Source organism: Nelumbo lutea, chromosome 5, assembly GCF_056320005.1.
Source record: "Nelumbo lutea isolate HS-2025 chromosome 5, American lotus-T2T, whole genome shotgun sequence".
Classification (NCBI taxonomy): domain Eukaryota; kingdom Viridiplantae; phylum Streptophyta; class Magnoliopsida; order Proteales; family Nelumbonaceae; genus Nelumbo; species Nelumbo lutea.
In genome coordinates this window covers 34,570,618-34,594,668 of record NC_142688.1, presented here as the reverse complement: position 1 = coordinate 34,594,668, position 24,051 = coordinate 34,570,618, and the positions used below count along the sequence as shown (strand labels likewise).

Here is a 24,051-nt window from a genome sequence, read left to right as displayed (position 1 = left end):
AACATTGCATCCATCTAATGAAATGTTCATTCTAGGAGTTATGGATCTATCTCTCTATTACGGTATATTTGACCTCCAACTCCCACCAGAGTTTACCTCTCATCCAGCCAACAACAATCTAAGACTCCATCTACCACTATCCTCTTCAAAATTCAAATCTATGAGGACATGAGTGCAAGCCCTTGGGGAAGGACCAATGTCTCAGCTCTAACAGAACCAACAGCATCCACTAGGTTGAAATAGGAAAGCAGAATCTCTGTCAATTTTCCTGACAATGCCAACAATAATGACAAGGCCTTGGCACCCTTTTGACATTGTATAGGCCTATACTCAAATGGGTGAACACAGTCTATAGTTGCTCCTCACCTTTTTTATATTAATACAATTCCTTCTCAAAAAAATAATAAAAATACTGACAAGGCCTTGGATTGCAGGGGAGCAACCTTTGAAGTTGACCAATGATCTGTACAACACTTATTTGTAGAGAAAGACCAAACATGCTCCATTGGCTACGCAATAGAGAATAACATTGAAATCACCTGCCAGCCCCTGATGATTGATCCTACATATATTTTCCTAATGTCAACAATAAATGGAACTCTAATAGTGATAAAGTTGATGACGGCGTATAAAACATGAAACTGTCCATGAAAATGCAAGCAGGAAATTCACATATCCACAAGTCCCATTGAAAAGGGAAGAAAATGGTGAAATCCAAGACAATATAAGCATAGCCTCAGAATGAACAATGACCCCAAAGAGGGGGATAAAATATTGAACATCTCAAAAGAGAATAGACAATGAATACAGAATGGCTCTCAGACTCCATTTCTAGGTACAAAACAGAAGCATATCACTTGCATAGTTCTCAAGGTATCATCTACGCACCCCCTGCCCAAGCACCTAGTTGTTTTTGTATAAGGTGCCCTATGATATTGTTTTCCAGGCTAGAGATATCAAAGAAGGAGAGGAAGAGAGGAGGAAGGGAGAAGAGAGAAGAAAAATTTTGGATTCAAACTTATGGCTGGCAGCGCCAGCTATTAGCTTTATGTTAGGGCGACCCAACTAATAATAAAAATAAGGGAAATTACAAGAGTGCCCCTGCGGCACTAAGGGAAATTACAACTTCCGAGCAACTGCATCCAATATTTTGGTCCAATCCTTTACATCCTTCGCGGCCGTCAGAATCATTCTCTAACTGCAGTTGCCACGCCCAGCATCAACCATCAATCTGCAATGTTTTGTCGAACAAAGCATACATATTTCCCTGCCGAGGCAAGCTCTGTTCCTCAGTGTTCTCAACTGCTTCATTCTCGCTGAAATCCTTCTGGGTCTCTTAGCTCTGTTTTTCTTTGCCTTTGTTGATTATCCCCTCTTCTTCGTTCTCCCTCCTCTCAACAGTAGTAAGGAAGAGGTAAGGCTTATCGGAAAAGGCCACCCATCCCTTCCCCTTCTTCCCTTCCGGCACACACACCATTTGCCTTTTATTGTTGCCAAAGAGTTCTGTAATAGTGATATACCATCCTTTCCTGTTTCTTCTCAGTTCCACTGCAAAGTTCTTCCCAGAGTGGACAATAGAGTTCTTCCAACCTTCCTCCCTAACAGAGTTCAGAACACCATCGACAAATCCTTTCACCCATAAAGTTACCTCCTCCGGCAAGAGCACTGTCACTCTACTCCCTTCCCTGATTTTCAGAACTGTCTTCCCTCCAGAACAACCCTGCTCGAACCTGAAACTCTTGGCTTCAACATCCAACTGAGGTCTCCATCTTCCTACTGTTCTGAACTTTCTGTTACCATCCATCCTCTTCCTACATAAAATGGAATTCCACTAGCAGACTCAGATATGTTAGCCCATTCCCATTCCATAACTACACAAAATGGAAGTCCCTTCCCATAAGAAACCTCTATGGATTTTCCTACTTTAGCCCCCTGATAGCCAGAAGTGATAAATAGAACTTGCTAAAGCAATTTTGTTGAGCATAACCCTTCCTCCAAGGGGTATGTACATTTGTAGCTTGCCAACTGCTTTTCAAGCCTTTCAATAACCAGGATTTAAGTGTGTCATGTGATGATGCTCTAGGTACAAGCCACCAATAGGGTTATCCAAAATTCCCAATAAATATATGTCATGTTTCAAATGGTGCATCCCAAAGCGAAGGACCCTTTTGGATCAACTAAGTGAACACAACTATTCTAACGACCAGAAACCAAAAATAAGGAAGGTGGAAGATATCCTTCAGATGGTCCAATAACCCTGATAACATCTCATGTTGGTAACTAATAAAGTGTGATCATGGTAGTAAATAGAAAACAAGAATAGAGTGGAAGTCAAGATAAGAAGCATATAATGTAAAACCCCCCCCTACCCCAACCAAAAGAGCAAAAAAGTGGTGGAGCACTAACCACCTATTTAATTTATAATGACAAATGAAAATGCCATCTTTCATGGTATTCCAGGCCAACACCTCAACACCTATAACACCCAGATATTTGTGCATGCCTAGTTTACCAATGTTGGACATGATATGTACCCAACACAACATCAGATGTTGCATGAACACTTCTAGATATACTCCATAGCATCAACACTTCTAAAAAAAATGTAAAATGGTATGTTTTAGCAAACCATACCATTAAAAAAATCCACATATGTTAAAAATGCAATTACATTGGCAAGACAAAAGTCTTAAGAATTTTTTCTCCAAGATTTTAGGAAGTGTAGTATCCTCGTTTCCCATAGCCACCTCCATGCTGGTACCCATATCTGGGTTGTAACTCAGTATTACACAAAGTAAGGCCATTACCAATGTTGGTCCCAGAATCCATTGATCATCTTCATCTGCGCTGAAAGGTAACCAGTCTCTTATTTAACCATTTTTGTGGGTTGCTGAATGCAAGTTGGTGTCAGCCAAGGAGTCTTGTTTGAGCTCATGCAGTTCTGGAAGCAGCCGGGGTTAAATCAAAAAGGCAAGCTACTTTGGAGCACAGTACCAAATGCAAAATGTTGAGTGCGGTGGAAAGAAAGGAATAGGAGGATTTTTGAAAGGAAGAGTTGGGGATTGGATAAGGTGGTCCAGCAGGCAATGGCATTTCTTCATTCCTAGTTGTCAGTCAATGACCACTTCAGCAGAATTCCACATACTCAGTTTTTTGATAACAGTATTCTATTTGGCTAGTCAAATAAATTTGACCTGCTTCTTAACATTCTTTTTGGGAAAGCTCATTTCTTGAGGCCTCACTGAAAACTGGTGTATAGTTTCTGGCTGTACATGTTGCATATATGAGACACTTTGTAATCTGAATTTTACAGTTTACAGTATACTGATAATACAAAATATTACCTTACCTTTTCTCAAAAAACCTTGGGTCTTGGAAGAGGTGCACTGGATACAGACCTAACCTTTGCCTTTTTTTTCTGCACAAAGTGGCCGCTCACGGGTTCCAACCCACTTTTTCATGCACAACAGCCAAGATTTTACCATTATACCAAGCAATGACTCATATAATTTAGTATTACACAACAAAAACCATAAAGTACAAAGTTGTCTACCCAAGTAAGTTGTCGGCCTGGTTATTGCCAAGGTAAGACAACTCTGCTCCCTCCCCCAAAAAAAAGGCTAGGTTTAAAATGATGGAAATTATATATAATATAAAAAAGAAAAGAAAATTTATGCATCTTTTTCCCTTTTCAACAGGAAAATTTTATTGATCAAAGAATGTGAAAACAAACACCTTCAGAGAAGGAACATCCCCGAGAGATACAACTTGATTGAGATAACCCCTAACTATTATACACTAAATCCTACAAAACTATGAACCCATCCCTTATAGGCGTAAACATGGACCCATCACCCAGAAACATAGGAGAGTGAACCCTCGGTCCTGAATAAGAATACCACAACAAAGATCAGCAAGAAGAAACACTATTATATTCATGTGCGTTCACTAAACTCAGCCCTAGGAACCCTTGCACCCAGAAACATAGGAGAGTGAACCCTCGGTCCTGAATAAGAATACCACAACAAAGATCAGCAAGAAGAAAAACTATGATATTCATGTGCGCTTACTAAACTCAGCCCTAGGAACCCTTGCACCCCCTCCCCCCACACACAAATCTTGTAAAAATCTCGTTGAAAATCAAGCACATACACCCAAGTCAGCTTCACCAGATAAGAAATGTAATTACTTCTACCCTCAAAAAGAAAGAAATGAAAAGAAAATTTGCATCAGTCAATAATAATAGTTCATAACAGCTCATATGAGAAGAAGGGGGAGAATTTCTGAAAAAGGTACCTTCCAGAAAGACTCTCTGTGAGATAATTCCCATCTATATTTCCATTCCTTCTAACATCCAAATTTAAGTCCCCAAGCATTGAACAAGGTTCAAATTCAGCCTCACATTTCCTGTTTCTGCTTACAGAAGTGCTACTCCAAAAAAACAAAAAATAAGGTGAAGAAAAAAGAAGGAAATCAATGAGTGGGAAATGCAACCAACCCACTGGAAACTTTAGAGACACAGCAATACGATATTGATGCTTTAACAACTCCATTCTACATATTTCATAGAAAGGACCAATAAAAAGTAGTTAGATTAATATTTCTTGTAGGTAGCATACTTGTCATGCAGTGGTCCATCTTCTTCATGTTCAGCATTATCACATGCCTTCGAAGTAGAAAGATCTCTTGGAGATGGGTCTAGGTCATCAGTCTCATCTCCTCTGTTCCGTATAGTCTTCCCAGAAGAAAAAAAAATATATACATATATTAATAAGATATCTCAAAAAGAAAACTGTACAAGATAGTACAGAAAAGCAATGTTGCTTGGAGAGAGTGTGGGCATGGGTAAAAAAGAAGAAAAATGAAGCAACGCTATAAGAGAAGGCTCCAATTGGAGGTTGTGTGTGTGGGTGGGTGGGTGGGGGGGCTTGCTCCCTGAGGCTGTGCCGCTGTGTTTCATTTGAAGGAAAAGGCAGGGAAAGGTAGGGAAATCTATACAAGGTTCGTACAGGTTTCCCTTATCTTCTCTTCCTTTCCCTACCTTTTCCTTGAAAGCAAACACAGCTTGAATGTCAGCATATATTCTTTGATAGAGAGTTCTGCTAGCAAAGTAGCAAGTTATTAATACAACTTGGTGAACAGTCAAAATGTGTCATATGCTACCAATATCACAGGCTATATACACTGACAGAAAGAATGAAGTGTTACAACAACAAAAATGTTAATACATAATAGAAATTTCTCAAAAATAGAAACCACAAGAGGCCAATTATGAAAGCTGAATAACCACTCATGTTTCATAATTAAGCTTGGACAAATCCAGTGGAACTTACCACTGTCATAAACATTCTAAGAAATAACCACCTCAAACAGAAGCATACTGGACAAGAGACAGCAAAACCATGGGAATGAAAGAAACAAGAATACAGAAAATGAGAAAATAAAAAGGTCAGTTTGTGTCCCTATAATTTGCATGAATAGAAGTCTTCCTCATTCATCACAAATAAAGACGGTGATGATGGAAATGTTAATAGGATTCAGTCAAAAAAGATGGTATAATTTTGAGATTCTGGTTCATTTTTCCAGTTGGAGAAGTGGCAATTGGCTGTGAATAATCCATGATGACCCATGAGAGGATGGATCATCGTGGACTAACTTTCTGTTTAAATTCCATACCATGAAATCTAGGCTAATGTTTTTATTTCATTGATACAGTATTTTACTATTTTCAAAAACAATCCATCATGATCAGAGATGACTCACTTCATCACAGATCATCACCATTTTGATCCTATTATCTCCACCACTGCCATTACCCCTGTTGGATACAGAATTTAAACTAAAAATTTAACTATCCAACACGATATGGAACCCATGTACAGGTATCCAGGTATCGTAGTGGCAAGGTTTAAAATGTCGATGTCGATGGAAATGTCGCTTACCAAAATATAGGACAAATGTCGAAAATGTCGAGGGTAAATATTGTAAAAATTAGAGACATTGTGGAAATATTATGAAATATGTGGAAATATGCAAAGATATTTTGTAAAATGATAAAAGAAGCATTAATACATATTTCTAGACTATTATCTTATTCCCAACCATTATATAAAGCTAAGAAACTAAGATCAATAACAAATTAGTAAATGACAATTTACTGATTTATTATGCATTTTGATGTTTTTACAAGGTTATCTGATATTTTCTTTTCTTATTTTTAATTCTGATTTATTATAAATTCTAATATATTTATTTCACACTAGTAAATAGAAATACATTTATTCTGATTTTTTAAATATTAAAGTTATAATACATTATGTTTTATTATAAATTTAATAAACTGATTCTCCTTTGTGTAGTATTAATATTATGATAAATTCTGATTTCTTATAAAACTTAATGAATTTATTATGATTTTTAATACTAAATTTATAATAAATTATGATTTAGTATAAAATTTATAAAATTTATTCTGATTTTTTATATTAAATGTAGAATATGGTTTATTATAAAATTTAATAAACATTTTTTTATTTTAATAAATATTTTAAAAAATACTAACTAGTTAATATTTTATGTTTTATATTATAAAGTAGTTAATTTATTCTTTTGTTTTTATATTTTGTTAATTCTTTTTATAAATATTTTAATTGAAATATTAATGGAATAATCTATATTAACATACTGTATTATATTAATATAATATACTAATATATTATATTTTTAATGTACATTAGTCGACATCCTATCTACATAATAGGAAAAACTGTATTTTTTTTGGTTATTTGGACCGATTTGGTCAACATTTCCAAAATATAGGAAATGTCGACCGACACAATGTAATTTTTATATTACCATCCATTTTCATGTCGGAGAGCCTCGACATCGACATATGTCCGGCGACATTAGCGACATTTGGCGACATTTGAAACCATGCATAGTGGTGGGCTTCTCCTGCTTCCTCTTTTTGAAATAACCCTTAATTTTACATGTCCTTCCAATTCATCCTATTTATTTCTTGGTTTTTATTATTAACATCTTCTTACAACCTTCTACTAGTCTTTGAAGTTTGGGAAGAACACATGTTACTCACTAGAAAAGGATCCTTTTTTTACTATTGCGTTCATCCAAATTTAAGAACCATTTGAGTATGAAAACCCTAAACCTTCATGCTTGAAACAAATTATCAATCCCTAACCCTATGTTTGATTTGATAGTGGAAAGTTCTTAAGAAATTCCATAAAATTTGTTAAGAACTTTCCTTCGATTTTCTGTTTCTATCTTATTTTCTATCAAACCAAAATAGCCTAATTTTTTTCACACTAAATCAGTTGGTATCTTAGAATGCAAAGTTAGCTTGTTCTATAACAAATCCTGCATTGGATTTGACAATTGAAAACAAAAGCTTCAATTTGCTGATGACTTGATTCCGTTTTGTGAAGGAGATCCAAAGGAGATGGAAAACCTAAAGGTGTTAGTAGAGGATTTTGAAAAGATCCTCCAACTTGAGAGTAAATTGGAATAGAAGTCATATAGCTGGAGTCAATAGGCAAGAATTAGACAATTGAAATCAAAAGATCTCCAACATGAGAGTAAATTGGAATAAACGTAGTGTAGTTGGAGTCAATAGGCAAGAATCAGAGGTGGCATCTTTGGCTAAATCTCTAGGTAGTGATAGAGGTGTAAATCGGGCTGGGCCGCACGGCCAAGCATGGCACAACTGCTAACGAACCATGCCAAGCCCGGCAAGGAGGTCTGTGTCGTGCTGGGCTGGGAGTTCGAGGCCCATGGGCCGGCACAACACGGCACGACAGCACGTGTCGTGCCGCCCATGGCCCGCGTGCCAGCACGGCCCAACCCGCGGCACGGCCCGCCAAGCCCGTAACAGGCCGCGCTCAGCCCACTCGGGAATATAGCCATCAGTCGCCCCTCCCAAAGGGGCCCAATGGCTAGTTTCAGCTTTTGGGGGGGTGTTTACAAAAATACCCCCCCAACAGCTATAAACAGCCATATTAGGGGGGTATTTCTATATTTTGCTTATGAGGGGTTGAAAAAATTACATAAATGCCCCCCAACAACTATATAACAACTAGTTTAGGGGGGCATTTTGGGTAAAGTTATAAGTAACTTTACAATGACCAAAATACCCCTCCCAACAACTGAATAACAAATAGTTTTTTAGGTATTTTGGGCAGTTGAGTTATGTTCAATTCCTATAAATAGCCCTATCCTTCATTCTCATCACACCAATTCAACTATTCTCTTAGTTCTCTCTCTCTCTCTCATACTCATACATTCTCAATTATCTACAATCTGAGAAATTCTGATTAGCTGATTGTCTGATTCTGCATTCTCCAATTCTCAAGTCTCAACTTTATTGAAGTTTCAACTTTCAACAAGAAGAAGGCTTGCTCAACCAGCTCAAGTATCTCAATTCGGGAGGCTTGAACATTGAAAGGCTTCAACCGTTGAAATCAAGTTGGGATTTTGAACTGGCAATCCGAGTAAGTCGAAGTAGATTAATTTTTATCTTTTTAGAATTAAAAAAAAATGGTCGACCCTTCTCAAAACCGATTCCCCAACATGTTCACCATGGATGGCATTCAATCGCATCACGATAGTATTAGTGTTAGCACTGATGCGTTTGATGTCAATGGAAGTGGAACTTTCACCCCCGGTAGCAGTGGTACTAGGGGAAAAAGGAGGGCTTCTAAGCTGAGTAGCCCAGTTTGGAAAGTTTTCAAAGTAGAGGATATTGAGGGGAAGGGGAAAATGGTCGTTTTCCAAAAAGTAGGAAAGACTTTAGTTATTGTAGCAAGGGTGGTACAGGTCATTTAAGTAAGCATCTGCTCACACATGAGCGAAAGGAAGATGAAGGGAGAGAAACAACCCAAACACAGATTGGGAGGGGGACTAGTCATGGTACTTTTAGATATTCACAAGAAAAAATGAGACAAGAACTTGTTAAGTATATTGTACATGTAGAACAACCATTTATGTTAGCTGAAGATCCAAAGCTAGAAAAATGGTTGTGTAGTTCTATAAACCCACAATATAAAAAAGTTTCTAGGAATACTATAAGAACTGATGTTTTAAAAATTTTTTATTCATATAAACAAATTTTAATTTCTTTGTTAGCAAATTTTAATTCTAAAGTTGCAATTACTTCGGATGTTTGGACATCCAAATTTAATATTAGTTATATTTGTTTTACCAGCCATTTCATTGATGAAAATTGGCTTTTGAAAAAAGAATTTTAAGTTTTACTAGGCTTGAATGGCAACATAGTGGCCCAGCTATTGTTGCAAGTATTTTAAATACTTTGCATGCTTCTATTAGTTTTGATAATGCTAGCAATAATGATTCTGCAATAAATATTTTAAAATCTCAATTAAAACCATGCTTAAATGGTAAATTATTTCATATTAGATGTGCATGTCACATCTTAAATTTATGTATTCAAGATGCCTTGAATATTATTTCAAATCATATTTCAAAAATTAGAAATTGTATTATATATATATAAAAAGTTCAGGGGCAAGAAAACAAGATTTTAAATATTTATGCCAAAATTATGGTTTAAAATATACACATTTTATATTAGATGTAAAACATAGGTGGACTTCTACCTATGCTATTTTAAAAAGTTGTATATCTCATAAACAAATACCTTTTGATTTTTATAATTTAAAAATGCCTAATGATATGATATTTGGGGAAGTTTGGGAAATGACAGTCTGTACAAGAGATTTTTTAAAACATTTTTATGATGCAACAAATGAATTATCTGGAATTTATTATCCAACTATTTGTAATTTACCGTATCAATTAATGGTCCCTTTATTGTTTAGCTACAATATTAGACCCTAGGATTAGGAAAGATGGTTTAAATATTTTACTTGAAACATATTATGAAAATATGAATATTGATATAGGAAATAAAAAAGAAGAAATTAATAATTTATTATTTGAAATGTACAGTTTGTATGAATCTGGGAAATTAATAATTTATTCCTACAACTTGTTCATCTTCTTCTTCTTCTCCTTCTGGCTTTGAACCCAGTAGTAGAAGATAAAATTTATTTTATTTAATAAGTAGAAGGCAGAAATCTACTAGTTCTGCAACAAGTTCATTTACTAAACTTAATTTTTATTTGCAAGCAAATTTTTCTAATTTAGGTGAAGTATCAAATAATTTTGATATTTTAGCCCGATGGAGTGAACACTCCAAAAATTATCTGGTTCTCGCTACCATGGCACATGATCTACTAACCCCTCCAATGTCTACAATTCCATCGGAATCTTGTTTTAGTGCAGGTACTAGGGTGCTAGATGACAAAAGAAGCTGCATGAACGATGAGAGCATAGAGATGTGTATCTACTTTAAGGATTGGCTAGATGCAAAAGATAGATTACAAGACAAGGGAGGGCATGATACAACACCGGATATTTCACCTGAAGCAGATGATGAAAGTCATGAATGATGACTCATGAATTTGACTACTTGTAGAATTTTTCATTTTTTCAAATTATTGTAAAATTTCTAAATTTTATTTAATTTATTTGACATATTTTTTTAATTTTTTAACAATGTAATTTTGTATTTTCAATTTGTAACCATATTGTATTTTTTATATTTTATTAATTTATTCCATTTTTATATTTCATTCATCCAAGTATGCAATGATCCAATCATTGTATTTGCAATTCACTAATTTGTACCATTCAAATTTAAATGAAATAAAATTCCTATTTTTCTTCCAATTTGTTATTCCATCATTCTTATTTCAAATTGGTTAAGTGTTTTTTTCATTTATGTATTAAATAACTTAGATTTCTCATTTCTTAATTTTTTAAATAGTTCCCAATTCCCAAAGTTCATAGGAAAGTCAAATATTTTAGTTTTACAATTTTACTTAGAAAATAAATCAAATTTTTCAAAAATAAATAAAAAATAAAAAAACTGTGCAGCCTGGTTCGTCCTAGGCCCAAGGCCAGCCCTGTGGGCCTAGTCCGACATGGGCCCGCTTGCCTTGGGCCTGGGCCGTGAGCCGTACCAAGCTGACCCCCAAATTTCCACTAGGGAGGACGACACGGCCCTTGCCAGCCTAGTACGGCCCACTTTACACCTCTAGGTAGTGAGGTTAGTGATTGGCCTCTAAGTCTAAAGTATCTAGGCTTATCGTTGGGAGAAAACCCGAGGTCAGAAAGCTTTTGGTACCCGGTTTTGGAGAGAATCTCCAAAAGATTAGCAGGATGGAAAAGAAACTACATCTCTTTAGGGGGTATAATCACTTTAATTAAGTCAACACTAGAAAACTTGTTAGTGGATTTCTTGTCTACCTTCAAATTGTCTATAAAGATTGTAGACCAGATTGAAAAAATAATGAGAGATTTTCTTTGGGAACCTAGTGATTCTAAAAAGACCACCAGGTAAAGTGGGAAGTGGTGTCTAGAAAGAAAGACAAAGGGGGGTTAGGGATCGAAAATATCAGATTAAGAAACACAACATTGTTACATAAATGGTTGTGAAGATATCCTAAGGAGCAAGAAAGTTTATGACATAAGGTGATAAAAAGTATTCATGGATTGGTAGAAAATGGATGGGATGTTGGTATCGACCTTAGGGCTTCTCATTCTTCTATGGGGAAAGACACTATTGGTGTCATGCCCGTTTTCTCACCTTTCATCAGGTATGATGCTTGCTTGGGTAACAAGGTTCTTTCGGAGGGAGGACACTTGGATAGATTCCAGATCATCTATTCCCTCTCTTTGAAAAATTTCAAGTTATTTCTTCTTTTTGTGTCTCTAAGGATTCTTGGTATCTGGGGCTAAGGAGAGGTTTGAGCGACCCAGAAGTGGGATTGGCAAATGAACTTTTTTCCCTTCTCAACTCAATTTTTTTGGACCAATCTTGTCCTAATAGTAGAATTTGGGCTGAAACCTCTTCAAGTTGTTTCTCTTGTTCTACCTTTTTCAATGCTTTGGTGCTCCCTACTAGCTTGGTTACCTCCTTTCCTATTAAAGAAGTTTGGAGTGATTTGGTACCTCCAAAGGTAAGGGCTTTTTGTTGGGAAATGGTTCTCCAAATAATTAATACTTTGGAAGTGCTTCAAAGAAAAAGACCAAATTGGTGCTTGTCCCCACGTCTATAGCTTTTGCTTGAGGAATGGTGAGATGGTGAATCACCTATTAATATCTTGCCCTTTTGTTGCTATTATATAGAATGGTTCTCTTCTCTCTTTGGTTGCATGTGGAATCCTCCCTCAAGTGTAGCAGATCTCTTTGACCCTAGCTTCTTCTGGCATCCAAAGAAGAGGGGAAGGGTGATGTGGAGAACACAAGGGTAGCTATCTTGTGGGCAGTTTGGAAAGAGAGAAACAACAAGATTTTCCAAGGGAAAGAAAAATCAGTTCCCGAACTTATAGAAGGGATCACCATCAAGGCCTTACATTGGTTGAAAACTCTAGACTTGCTTAAGGATGTCTTTGTAGATGACTTAATTAGAGGTTGGAGTATAATAGCTAGGTCTTCCATTCCATCCTCTACCATTTAAACAGTTTGGTCCCCTCCTTTGCAGTGTTTTGTGAAACTAAGCTTTGATTGCAACTTTGTTGGAAACCCTGGACTCTCTGGAATTGGGGGTGTGTTTAGAGATGCGGGAGGAAGAATCCTAGCTATGTATTCTAGTGCAATAGGATTAGGGGACTTGCTTAAAGCAGAAGTAATGGCCCTCCTCTAGGGGCTCAATTTGGCTAAGCAGTTAGGCTTTCAACAGCTAAAAGTGGAGGAAAACTCATGGTAGTAAGATGGTTGCAAACAAATAATTTGGGAACGTGGTCCCTTAGACAACCTGTAAGGGAATTATTGAACCTCACAAGGGAGCTGGGTGCACATGTTATTTGGACTAGGAGGTCAACAAATGCTTTAGCTAACATTCTAGCAAAGCAAGGAGTGAATCGGGAGTCTTTGTTTTGGGTTGTGTTGTAATTTGATTTTATGTTCAGGGGTAACCTTATATCTCTATAGGTGGCAGTTGAATTTCTGTTTTTAAGCTAATGAACGTTACCGTTTCCTATCAAAAAAACATTGAAAACAAAAGCTTCAACTCTCCTACCATACCTATCAACTTGAAAATTCTATTTATCTGGTCAAAATCCAGTGTCTTTCAACTAAATATGAGGCCATCAAAAATTTTGAATGATATATATATAAATGCATGATCAATTTATTGATAGAGATATGAAACTTTCACAGATGTGCATAGGTGCATTGTTAAAAGTCTGTTATTCTTTAAGTTTCGTACCGTAGGGGTACTATTGTATTTTCCACATCTTTTATTTTATGTTGTGTCACCCTAATATAAATACAAAAAAGCTGGTGCCGTCAACATCTTTTTTGACTCTCAATCTCTCTTCTCTCTTCTCTCTTCCTTTCTCCTTCTCTTCTGGATAACATGGTATCAGAGTGGGACTGTCAGATCTGAAAGGAGAGATCGAGCAAGCTTCTTTTATGTCTTCTCCCTTCACTAGCTACAGTTTGGTTTATCGAAGATCCAGAATATTTTTTCTTCTGCATCAGACTGAAGTACCCTCTCTCCCTTCCTCCTTTTTTCTTTTTTTGGTCATGTGCCAAGACAGAACCTGTAATAGGTTCACTTGTTTGATGTTAAGTGATCAGCACCTCTTTCTTCCCTCTTTTGTGGGATCGGCCGATCCTTGTGATGGACTGTAGGTCGGTGATGACCTTTATATGCTGCGACAGCAGCCTTATGATAGATTTGTAGGTCAGGGGATGACCTGTATATGCTACGACAGCAGACATATCTGATTTGTAGGTCAAGAGATGACCTGTATGTGCTGCGACAGCAGACATATCTGATTTTGTAGGCCCGTGATAACCTGTTAGTACTGTAATGGTGACTATTTTTTGTTTGAAGAACTGAGTTTCAAAATGGAAAAGGAAGGGAGTGGTTGTCTCTAGTCTCCTGGTGCAAAAAGTTTTTTTTGGGGGTGTTAGACTGCTCTTTTTAAGGTTTTTTTTGCTCACTTTGAGTATAACCTGAAGCTGTGATTATGAGTGGTGAAGATTCTGCCACATCTGGTGTTTCCTCAATGCAAAATGGAATGAGTGGGGGTATGGATTTATCCTTCCCTATGGCTGTCATACCCCTGGATGGGTTTAATTGTTTAGAATGGTTGAAGGGGATCAGGTTATACATTACTGCAAGGGGAAATACAGGATATATAAATGGGAGAATTAAAGAACCTAATTCTGGGAGTGCTGAGTATGACGGATGGAATTAGGAAACCAGCATGGTTATGTCCTAACTTTTAGTGTCTATGCGACCTCAGGTGAGAAGGAATCTTTTTGTATATTCCTAACTTTTAGTGTCTATGCAACCTAATTCTAGGAGTGCTGAGTATGACAGAAGAATCTTTTTGTATACTATTCAGACTTGACCTCCGTCTAGAAGGAGTTAGATCACTATCAGAGTGTGAACTGGAAGTGTGATGAAGATGCAAAAGCGTACAAGAAATTTGTTTCCCAACAAAGAGTATTTGCATCTCTCCGTGGCTTGAACCCTGTGTTTGAATCCATTAGAGTCCATATCCTAGGTAGCAAGGATCTTCCATCTGTCCAGGAGGTTTATGCATTAGTACAATTAGAGGGAAGTAGAAGAAATTTAATGAATAGTTCTGGAGGGGATGCAATTGTATTGGCAACAAAAGGGAATGTTACTACAGGTGGGGGAAATCTCTTTAAGAAAGGACTTTCAAAATGGTGGATGACAAAGACAAACTATGGTGCACCCATTGCCGGAAACCTCAACACACCCGTGATACATGCTAGGATCTTCATGAGAAGCCAAAATGGGCTAATGAATTAACTAAGAAGCAAGGTTCAGATCTGAATAAGAAGTCAGGATAGCAATGTCCAAGAAAGCCCACTATAGCAAACATGGCTACTTAGGAGAATCAGCCCCCAACTACTACTGTGACTCAAACACATACCTCTGGTTCTGACCCAAGGGAGAATATTATTAATTCCTACCATGACCATTTAAAACTCTATGATAGAGCAATTCCTCAGATGGATCCTCCTCCTCCCTCAACTTCATTTGCGTCTACATCAGGTAATTCTACCATAGCTTTCCATGTATCGTCTCATTCCCATAACTCTCCTTGGATAATTGATTATGGAGCGTCAAAACATATGACTGGTAAATCCACTTATTTTCATACCTATCACCTCCTCTCTAGAAGAGACAAGGTGAGACTAGCTAATGGTTCATACTCTACCATAGCTGGTCAAGGAACCATTTCTCTTCCCTTTGGCCTCACCCTGTCTAATGTTTTACGTGTTCCAAAATTCTCTATTAATTTGTTCTCTATTAGTAGTATCACTAATTCTTTAAACAGCTCAGTGACCTTTTTCCCTTCTTATTGTGTGATTTAGGATTTGGCCTCAAGGAAGACGATTGGTAGAGGACATATGGTGGATGGGCTCTACATACTGGAGAATAAGGCTAGTCTTACAGTCACAAAGTCTCAGAGTTAGTCTAGTAAGAGTCAGGTCTATTTATGGCACAATCGTCTTGGTCATTTATCTTTTGAGTCTTTAAAAATGATGTTTCCAGAGTTGTTTAATTCAGTGTCAGTGTCAAAGTTTACATGTCAAACTTGTCAATTGAGTAAGCATTGTAGAACTCATTTTCCTTCAAAGAATAATAAATCTGAATTTCCTTTCCATATTGTTCATTCTGATGTTTGGGGTCCTGTTACTTTACCATCTAAGAGTGACTACAAGTATTTTATTACCTTTATTGATGATTATTCCAGATACACATGGGTGTATCCCATGCGAACCAGGAATGAAGTACCAAAAATTATCCAAGATTTCCACCGAATGATCTTCACCCAATTTCAAACTGAAATCCAAGTTTTTCAATCCGATAATGCCAAAGAATATTTTCATAATGATCTCATGGAGTTCTTCGCTTTACGTGGATCATTTCACCATAGCTCATGTGCCCGAACACCACAACAAAATGGTGTTGCTGAGAGAAAGAACTGACACCTTCTTGAAGTGGCCTAGGGGTTACTAATTCATATGAATGTCCCGAAACATTTTTGGCTTGAGGCTATCCTTTGTGCTACTTACCTCATTAATTGGATGTCCTTTCACTGATTAGAGTGCAAAGCCCAACATCAACTTCTTTTTCCTAAGGCTCCTCTTCTTTCTATTCCTCCTCATGTGTTTGGTTGTTGTTTTATTCAAAACCTGTCACCCACCTGTGGAAAATGGTATCCTCGTGATATTCCTTGCATATTCTTGAGGTACTCCATCACTCAAAAGGGATACTGGTGCTTTGATCCCGTCTCTCGAAGGTATTATGTTTCTATGGATATCTCTTTCTTTGAGAGTGAGCCTTTCTTCCCTGTTTCTCCTTAGGGGGAGTATAGGAATGAGGAAAAACTGGTTCAACTCCCTCCTCTTCCTAATCCTCCTCCCTTTTGTGTTTTCTTTCGTCATCACAAAAGCCAGCCATGTTCGAGAGTTGTGGAGTACCTAGAAGTTGTACCACCAACTAGGTACCTTGGTTCCCATTGATGTTCCTGACCCTATTGCCATTGACACCTCTATTGTTGATGATCTTGACCTTCCTATTGCTCACTGGAATGGTGTTAAGTCTTGCACCACTAAACACCCCATTTCCCATTTTGTTTCCTATGAGAACATTTCACCTCTTCCTTTCGGGCCTTCCTTTCTTCCATTGACAGTATTCACATTCCTAAGAATGTGGCAAAAGCTCTTTTGGTGCCTGAATGAACAGATGCCATGAAGGAATACATTAATGCTTTGCATAAAAATGACACATGGAAATTGATAGATCTTCTTGAGGGGATGGAACTAGTTGGATGTAAATGGGTTTTCACAATAAAACATAGGGCTAATGGCACAGTGGAGCAGTATAAAGCTCGTTTAGTGGCAAAAGGGTTTACACAAGTGTATGGAGTGGATTATGCAAAAACTTTTGCACATGTTGCTAAGATGAACTCCATTAGAATCCTTTTCTCTTTAGCTACTAATCTTGATTGGGACCTTCTTCAACTAGATATCAAGAATGCCTTTCTAAATGGTGACCTTGAAAAGGAAGTGTACATGGCACAACCCCCTGATTTCCGAGCTCAAGGTAATGAACAGAAAGTGTACAGGTTAAAAAAATCATTATATGGCCTGAAACAATCACCGAAAACCTGGTTCAACAGGTTTCATGTAGTTGTTCATCAAAGAGGATACAAGTAGTGTCAATCTGATCACACATTATTTGTGAAAAAAGGGGAAGGAAAAATTGCAGCCCTGATAGTATATGTTGATGATATAATTATCAATAGTGATTGGAAAAATGAAATTCAAAAGTTGAAGAGATTTCTTACTACCCAGTTTGAAGTGAAAGATTTAGGTCCTTTAAGGTACTTCCTTGGGATTGAAGTTGCTCGCTCAAAAAAGGGTATCTTCATTTCCTGGAGAAAGTATATCCTAGATCTGCTCCGAGATACAAGAAAATTGGGAGTGAAGCCTGTTGATTCTCCTATTGATCATAATCACAAATTAGGTGACTATCGATGTGAATTCATCAAGGATGTGAAACAATTTCAGAGACTTGTAGAAAGATTGTTATATCTTTCTATAACCCGACCAGACATTGCTTATGCAGTGGGTGTTCTTAGCTAATTTATGCATGCCCCTAAAACCACCCACCTTGAAGTAGCTGAAAGAGTTCTCAGATATCTTAAGAAGCTTCCAAGTGCAGGTTTATTGTTTCAAAAGCACAGGCATTTGAAAGTTGAAGTGCATACCGATGTAGATTGGGCAAGATCCCTAAGTGATAGGAAGTCGACCAGTGGCTACTATACCTTTGTGGGAAGGAACCTAGTTACCTGGAGAAGCAAAAAAACTAAATGTGGTGGCTAGGTCTAGTGTTGAAGCTGAATATAGGGCAATGTCTCATGGAGAGGCTGAAATTATATGGATAAAAAATTTGTAGTGAGTTGAGATTTACAGTTGATGGACCTTGACTCTATACTATGATAACAAAGCAGCCACAAACATTGTTGCTAATCTTGTGCAGCATGATAAAACTAAACATATTGAAATCAATAAACATTTTATTAGATAAAAGGTTGTCACAGGGAAAGTGTGTACTCCCTCTGTCAGTTTTGAAGACCAACTTGCAGGCTTCTTCACAAAAGGGTTACATTACTTACGACATTATGAGTTATGTGACAAGTTGGGCATGATTGACATCTACGTCCCAACTTGACGGGGAGTGTTAAAAGTCTGTTATTCTTTAAGTTTAGTATCGCAGGGGTACTATTGTATTTTCCACATCTTTTATTTTATGTTGTCGCCCTAGTATAAATACAAAAAAGCCGGCACCGCCAGCATCTTTTTTGACTCTCAATCTCTCTTCTCTGCTCTCTCTTCTCTCTTCCTTTCTCCTTCTCTTCTGGATAACATGCATATTACTTTCTTACAAGCATAAGTTATTAGTTTTCAATAAGGTATCAGATTAGATGATCAGACATTAATTAAAGACCTATATATGGAACTTCCACAGATGTGCATAAGTGCATATTACTTTCTCACAAGCATAAGTTATTGATTTTCAATAGGGTATCAAATTAGATGGTCAGACATTCAGCAGAGACCTAGATATGGAACTTCCACAGATGTGCATAAGTGTATATTACATTCTCACAAGTGTAAGTTATTGATTTTCAATAAGGTATCAAATTAGATGACCAGAGATTCAACAGGGACCTAGGCTATTTTCCTAGCCTTGAGATGATGGTGATGAAGGATTGCTCTTCTATAATGATAGCATGGCTCCAAAGTTTTAAAAGATAGTCAATGGAGATTCACACATTTAATGTGAAAGGTTCAAAATATAGAAGCTAATTTAGAATCACATTCCAATTAATGCCAAAGGCAGCTAATTCCTTCTCCAATGCCCTTGGACAAAAGTGCAACCTCTAGTTCAAATTATTACATGACCCTCATCTTTCCATGCAATTCAGTTTTAGTTCTTGAAGGCTGTGGCTTGGTTAGCCAAGACCCAGCTGTCAGTCTAGGCCTACCCTTTTTGGATCAGTAGGCCTACTACCTAGGCAATTCCTTGTTCTCTAACCAACAAATATTTTTATCAGTAACTGATCAAAGAAGTTTTATTAATAATGGGAGAAGATGAATTTAATACAATCAAAAGATAGCCAAATAACCCTCCTATGACTTTTTCATTATGTCTCTACTTTGATTTAGAATTTAGATACACTCAAGCACAAAAATGGTTATATGGGTTTAGGCAATCTGAGATTACAAACTGTATATGTACATATGCTGAATATTTCTTTCTTAGGTGGCATTCGAAGATTAATATTGAAGATTTATTAAAAAATAGATTAAAATTGAGGATTTTCTATCAGATGTATATTGTGAATGGTGCAATGCTATGCTCATGATAGTTGAAATTCTTCCTGACTAATTGGTACTATAATAATACCATAAAAGTTTATTTAGTAAGTTCTTTCACCATTTGATTGAATTTTTCTATTTCTGTTTCCCTTATTTTCCTACATTGGAGACAATATTTCACAGATTCAACTTAGCAATGTTTTTTATCAATAAACAAAAGATTCCATCAAAATTAGGAATAAATACAAATTTACAATCCAGAAACTTAGAAATGAGTTTCAAAATCAAATCTGCAAAATAATGCCATGCTATCTGGTTATGGCACCTTCTCTTACATAACATTGGATGTCTCCTATTTCCATTTTTCTGGAATGAAAACCATGATGTACGTATATCACCTGAATGCTGGACCTGGAAAATGTTCTTAATACATCAAGAATGAGAGACTAAATGACATTGAAGAACGTCTTGCCACATTCTTTGAGAGATAAGGTCTACAGTGGTAATCCTTATCCAAGGAGGAATACACAAAAATCTTACATTTATCTGGATACAAGTGATTTTAACTATATATTTCATTCTTCTCTTGTAATATTCTGAGGTTGAATGCAAATTCATTGATAGGATATGATGATGTTGCACTCAACTGTCAACTTTAAATCGTACCAAAGCACATAGGTCTCCCTGTTATATTCAAATTCAAATTAGACAAAAATTTGGCCATCAGAAAATCAAACTAATGAGTAGTACCTCCAAGGATCGGATATGGAAGACAGGTCGCTTTTCTGGGTCCTTTGCCATAGCAAGAAGCTTTTGATGTAACAAAACATCTTCCACTCTATCCATATTCACATCCAGTGCATATCTAAAACACAAAGAACATGACAATAAGTCTCCCCATCAAAAACTCAAGGGTCCTTCCAACAGTAATTCAAAGAACCAGCAAGAAGGATAATGGAAAACATAATAGAAGCATCTATATCTAATGACCCAAAAAAGAAACAACAACCCGAAGACCAATTTAAATCAAGAAAACACATTAGAAAGTGCAAGTTCACTTTTTTTTCCCGTTCAAACCAGTGTCACTACTTCATACATCAGTCGACACATTGCCTAGCTTTTCCATATCATCCGGATTCTGAAACTCTAAACAAAAATAGTCCCAAAAATAACAAGGAGCAACAAATTTCAATCTCCACCAACTCAAAACCAGTACAGTACAGAATGAAGAACTGCACCTTAAGTGCAAAATTCAAAGCCAACCCAGAGCTCAAATCACTAAACAAAACAAACCAAACTGAATCAAAACACTAAAGATGTGGTGTAAATGACTGATACCTAGAAGGCAAGCGATTAAAATGAGCATCCAACAGCTCACGAAACTCGGGATTACACGTCGCTTCCTCATTCCCGCACTCCATCAAGCGGTTATACACATCCGTCCTTACATCATACCCACTGAAACCCCCGAAACTACTACGCTGAGGCGAAGAGCTCTCCCCAACCCCTTCAATAAACTCCATATCTCTTATCACTTTCTCCCTCTGTTTCTTCAGATCAAACTAAAACAATCCCCTCATCACCAAAAGCAGAATCACAATAGCAAAATCTGACAAAAGCTGAAGAAACCGATTCTGAATATTATTTTCACCGAAAAAAAGATTTAACAAGAAAGAGATGGAACAGAGAAATGAAGATCGGAAATCGGTCAGCGACACCCACAAAGGATCTTTGACGGTTGAGAGAATCTAGAAAGGAGAAATTAGATATTTCCACAAAGGTCCAAGGCTAAATTCGTCTTCCACGACTGTAGCTCACAGAAGCTCAAACAGAATGTCTAAAAGAATGTCAGTTCTCAGAGGAGAGAGGAGAAAGCTAGATAGAGAGGAGATTAGACAGGTTGGTTCATGGATGCATCTACAGTAGCCTGAAAGAATGGCGCCCCAATTTTTTTATTTATTTTCAGTTTGTCGTTTCGAATTTTAATTTTTCTAAACCGTTTTTCGAAATGAAACTACAAAAAGTGGAGTGGATAGGGTTCTGAGTTATGGATAAACTGGGTCAAGTACCATATAAGGGAATCAGTGGCTCTGAAAAAAGCCCTTGAATTTTGTTAAAATTTCCGTGAAGGACAAGGACTGATTTTGAATTTTGAAACATTTTAATATTTCGTGGCCGTACGAAGAAAAGGAATTCTTTAACGGGATATCGGCTGTCACAATACTTCAATTGTTAAAAAGGGCAGAACGCCGTTCCTTCCGCACGGTCTGGAGCGGAAAACGGAGGGGGCTTTATTCGAGTAGGTGACGTTGCTCGCGCCACACGCGGTTTGGTGGGGTTCACGTTGAACGCGTTGCGTTTCTAGAAGCACGCGCTGGCCTAAGATCCAGGACACAGGACACAGGACCAGGACCCATCACCCATTGGGATAGCAAAAGGAATGAATAGGGATGCAACGGATCGGGTCGGGTTCAAATCAGGGTGTATTTGAATCCGATCCCGCACTATTCATGTGGGATCTAATAGAACTCAATTTGAATTCCAATCTTATTGGTAAATTGGATCTTTGAATCTGATTCAATTCGACTTATTTTCTTTACAAATTAATAAATTATTAAAAGAAAATTAAAATATATTAATTTAAATAAAGTAAAAACAAAAATATAAGTATTTTTAATTATTTTCATTATATAAATACATGTTTTTTATTAAATAAATAAATAATATACCAAATTTATAAAAATATATCTATAGCTAAATAAATAACATATATATTTATTATATATTTATTTTTATAAATATATAATATATATCATATCAAATCTTATCAGATCAAATAGGGGTGATTCGAATCCAATCTGATTTTTGATCGGATCCTATTATCCATTCCGATTCAAACAAGGGAGTAATCTGAATTCCATTAAATAGTATTGGATCAAATCATGATCCGATCCATTTGCACCCCTAGGAAAGAATCACCCGACATGAGTGATGAAATGACAAAATTGTAATACTAAAGAATATGAAACCTCCACCATGGAAGTAAATTATGAGAGGACCAAATTGTATATGAATCTTGTAAGTGTCTAGACTATTTGATATACAATAGACCGGATGGTGTTCAACAAATTTAGGTATCATCTTACAACAAATAAATAGTTCCTTGTAGTTTTGGATCATCAATTGTGATCACAAATATCTATCATTCAGGTGACAAAATATTATTTACACTATCAAATTCATGTAAAACCCAACAGACCACAAGGTTTTATATGATTCTTACAACTACACAAACCATCTGATATGGTGGAGATTTGATGGTGTTTTATAGACTTAGAAACCATACGGCATTACATAGGTCGAATGGTTGCTTATAATTTTGAATCATCAATTATAATTACAATAATTAATTACATAGGTTATCTAACACATTCAAATTCCTTTAAAACCAAACAAACCACATGGTAGTATATGATTCTTATAGGTATACAAGCCATCTGATATGGAGAAGACCGAATAGTGTACTAAGCTTAAAACCCATCCGACATTGAAAAGAGTGGATGATTGTTTGCAATTCTGGAACGTCATTTATAGTTACAAACATCTATCCCCCAAATGATTTGGTTGTAGTTACATTATCAAATGCACCTAGAACCCAATAAACCACAAGGGTCCATATGATTCTCAAAAGTGTATAGACCATCTGGTATAGTGGAAACTAAATGGTGTTTTACAAAGTTACATACCATTCGGCATTGCATAAGTCGGATGGTGTTTCACAATATTAATCCAATGAGCAAGGAAGCTCTATCTTCCTCAATCGTTTAAGATAAACAACATACGCCTTCACGAACTCGTGAGGCGAAACATGCTTCACCATTCTAGCAGTCTTCATGACTACAACAACATGTAGAGTTGTGAGATAGTGATGAATTTTTAGGGGTTTTACTCTCTAAGACATGTTTCGATGAGATGGGATGGAATAACCCCCATGGTAGCTAAGGTAATCTTTTTGTTCACAAATCACTTGATTTGATGGAAACCTTTTACGTAGGAAAAATAGAAATTCTTTCAGTTTCACTTGGGACCATAATACAGTGGGGATCATATAAAGAGAGGTTCATCAAGAATTAGACATTTAGACATTTTAGATTTTTTTTGTTTTATTTATTATTATTTACTTATGCTGAGTTTGGAAGGAGTGTAAATACAAATTTGTACGGTGCAAAATCTTGTATTTTGTATATATTTGCACTTTACATATTTCTATTTGTACTCTTATCAAACTTAGCCTTAAAGAAAAAAAAATCTATTCATTTTTAGCGTTGTTAGGGAAGGATGGATATAAAGTATTTCATGAGTTTTTTGAGTTTGGCTCATGAAAAGTTCAATTTGATTTGATTTAAACCGGGTTTCGAGCTAAACTCAAGTTCAATATATAAGTCAATTTGTTAATTGAATTGAATTTGAGCCCAATAAAGTTTCATTCATGAAGCTCACAAGTCACAAGCTAGCCTAATTGAGCTTAGATTTTATATGTATAATTTTTAATTTAGCTCTATATCAAACTTG

General features: G+C 36.5%; 1 protein-coding gene across 2 annotated transcripts in view; it reads right to left on the bottom strand.

The window, feature by feature from the left end:
* The window catches only part of LOC148851624 (serine/threonine-protein kinase STY8-like), a 77,405-nt gene extending 55,997 nt beyond the window's left edge, over window positions 1-21,408 (bottom strand). The window contains exons 1-5 of one of the 2 annotated variants that reach the window (XM_088947890.1): window positions 21,202-21,334; window positions 20,818-21,098; window positions 20,230-20,344; window positions 4,620-4,735; window positions 4,297-4,428 (exon numbers count right to left, since the gene is read on the bottom strand). In XM_088947890.1, the coding sequence (XP_088804016.1) occupies window positions 4,297-4,428; window positions 4,620-4,735; window positions 20,230-20,344; window positions 20,818-21,002 (548 nt within the window). In that variant the 5' untranslated portion in view covers window positions 21,003-21,098; window positions 21,202-21,334. Of the gene's footprint in view, window positions 1-4,296; window positions 4,429-4,619; window positions 4,736-20,229; window positions 20,345-20,817 lie in introns of both variants that reach the window. The other variant, XM_088947891.1, reaches the window with a different exon arrangement.
* Window positions 21,409-24,051: the final 2,643 nt, after the last annotated feature.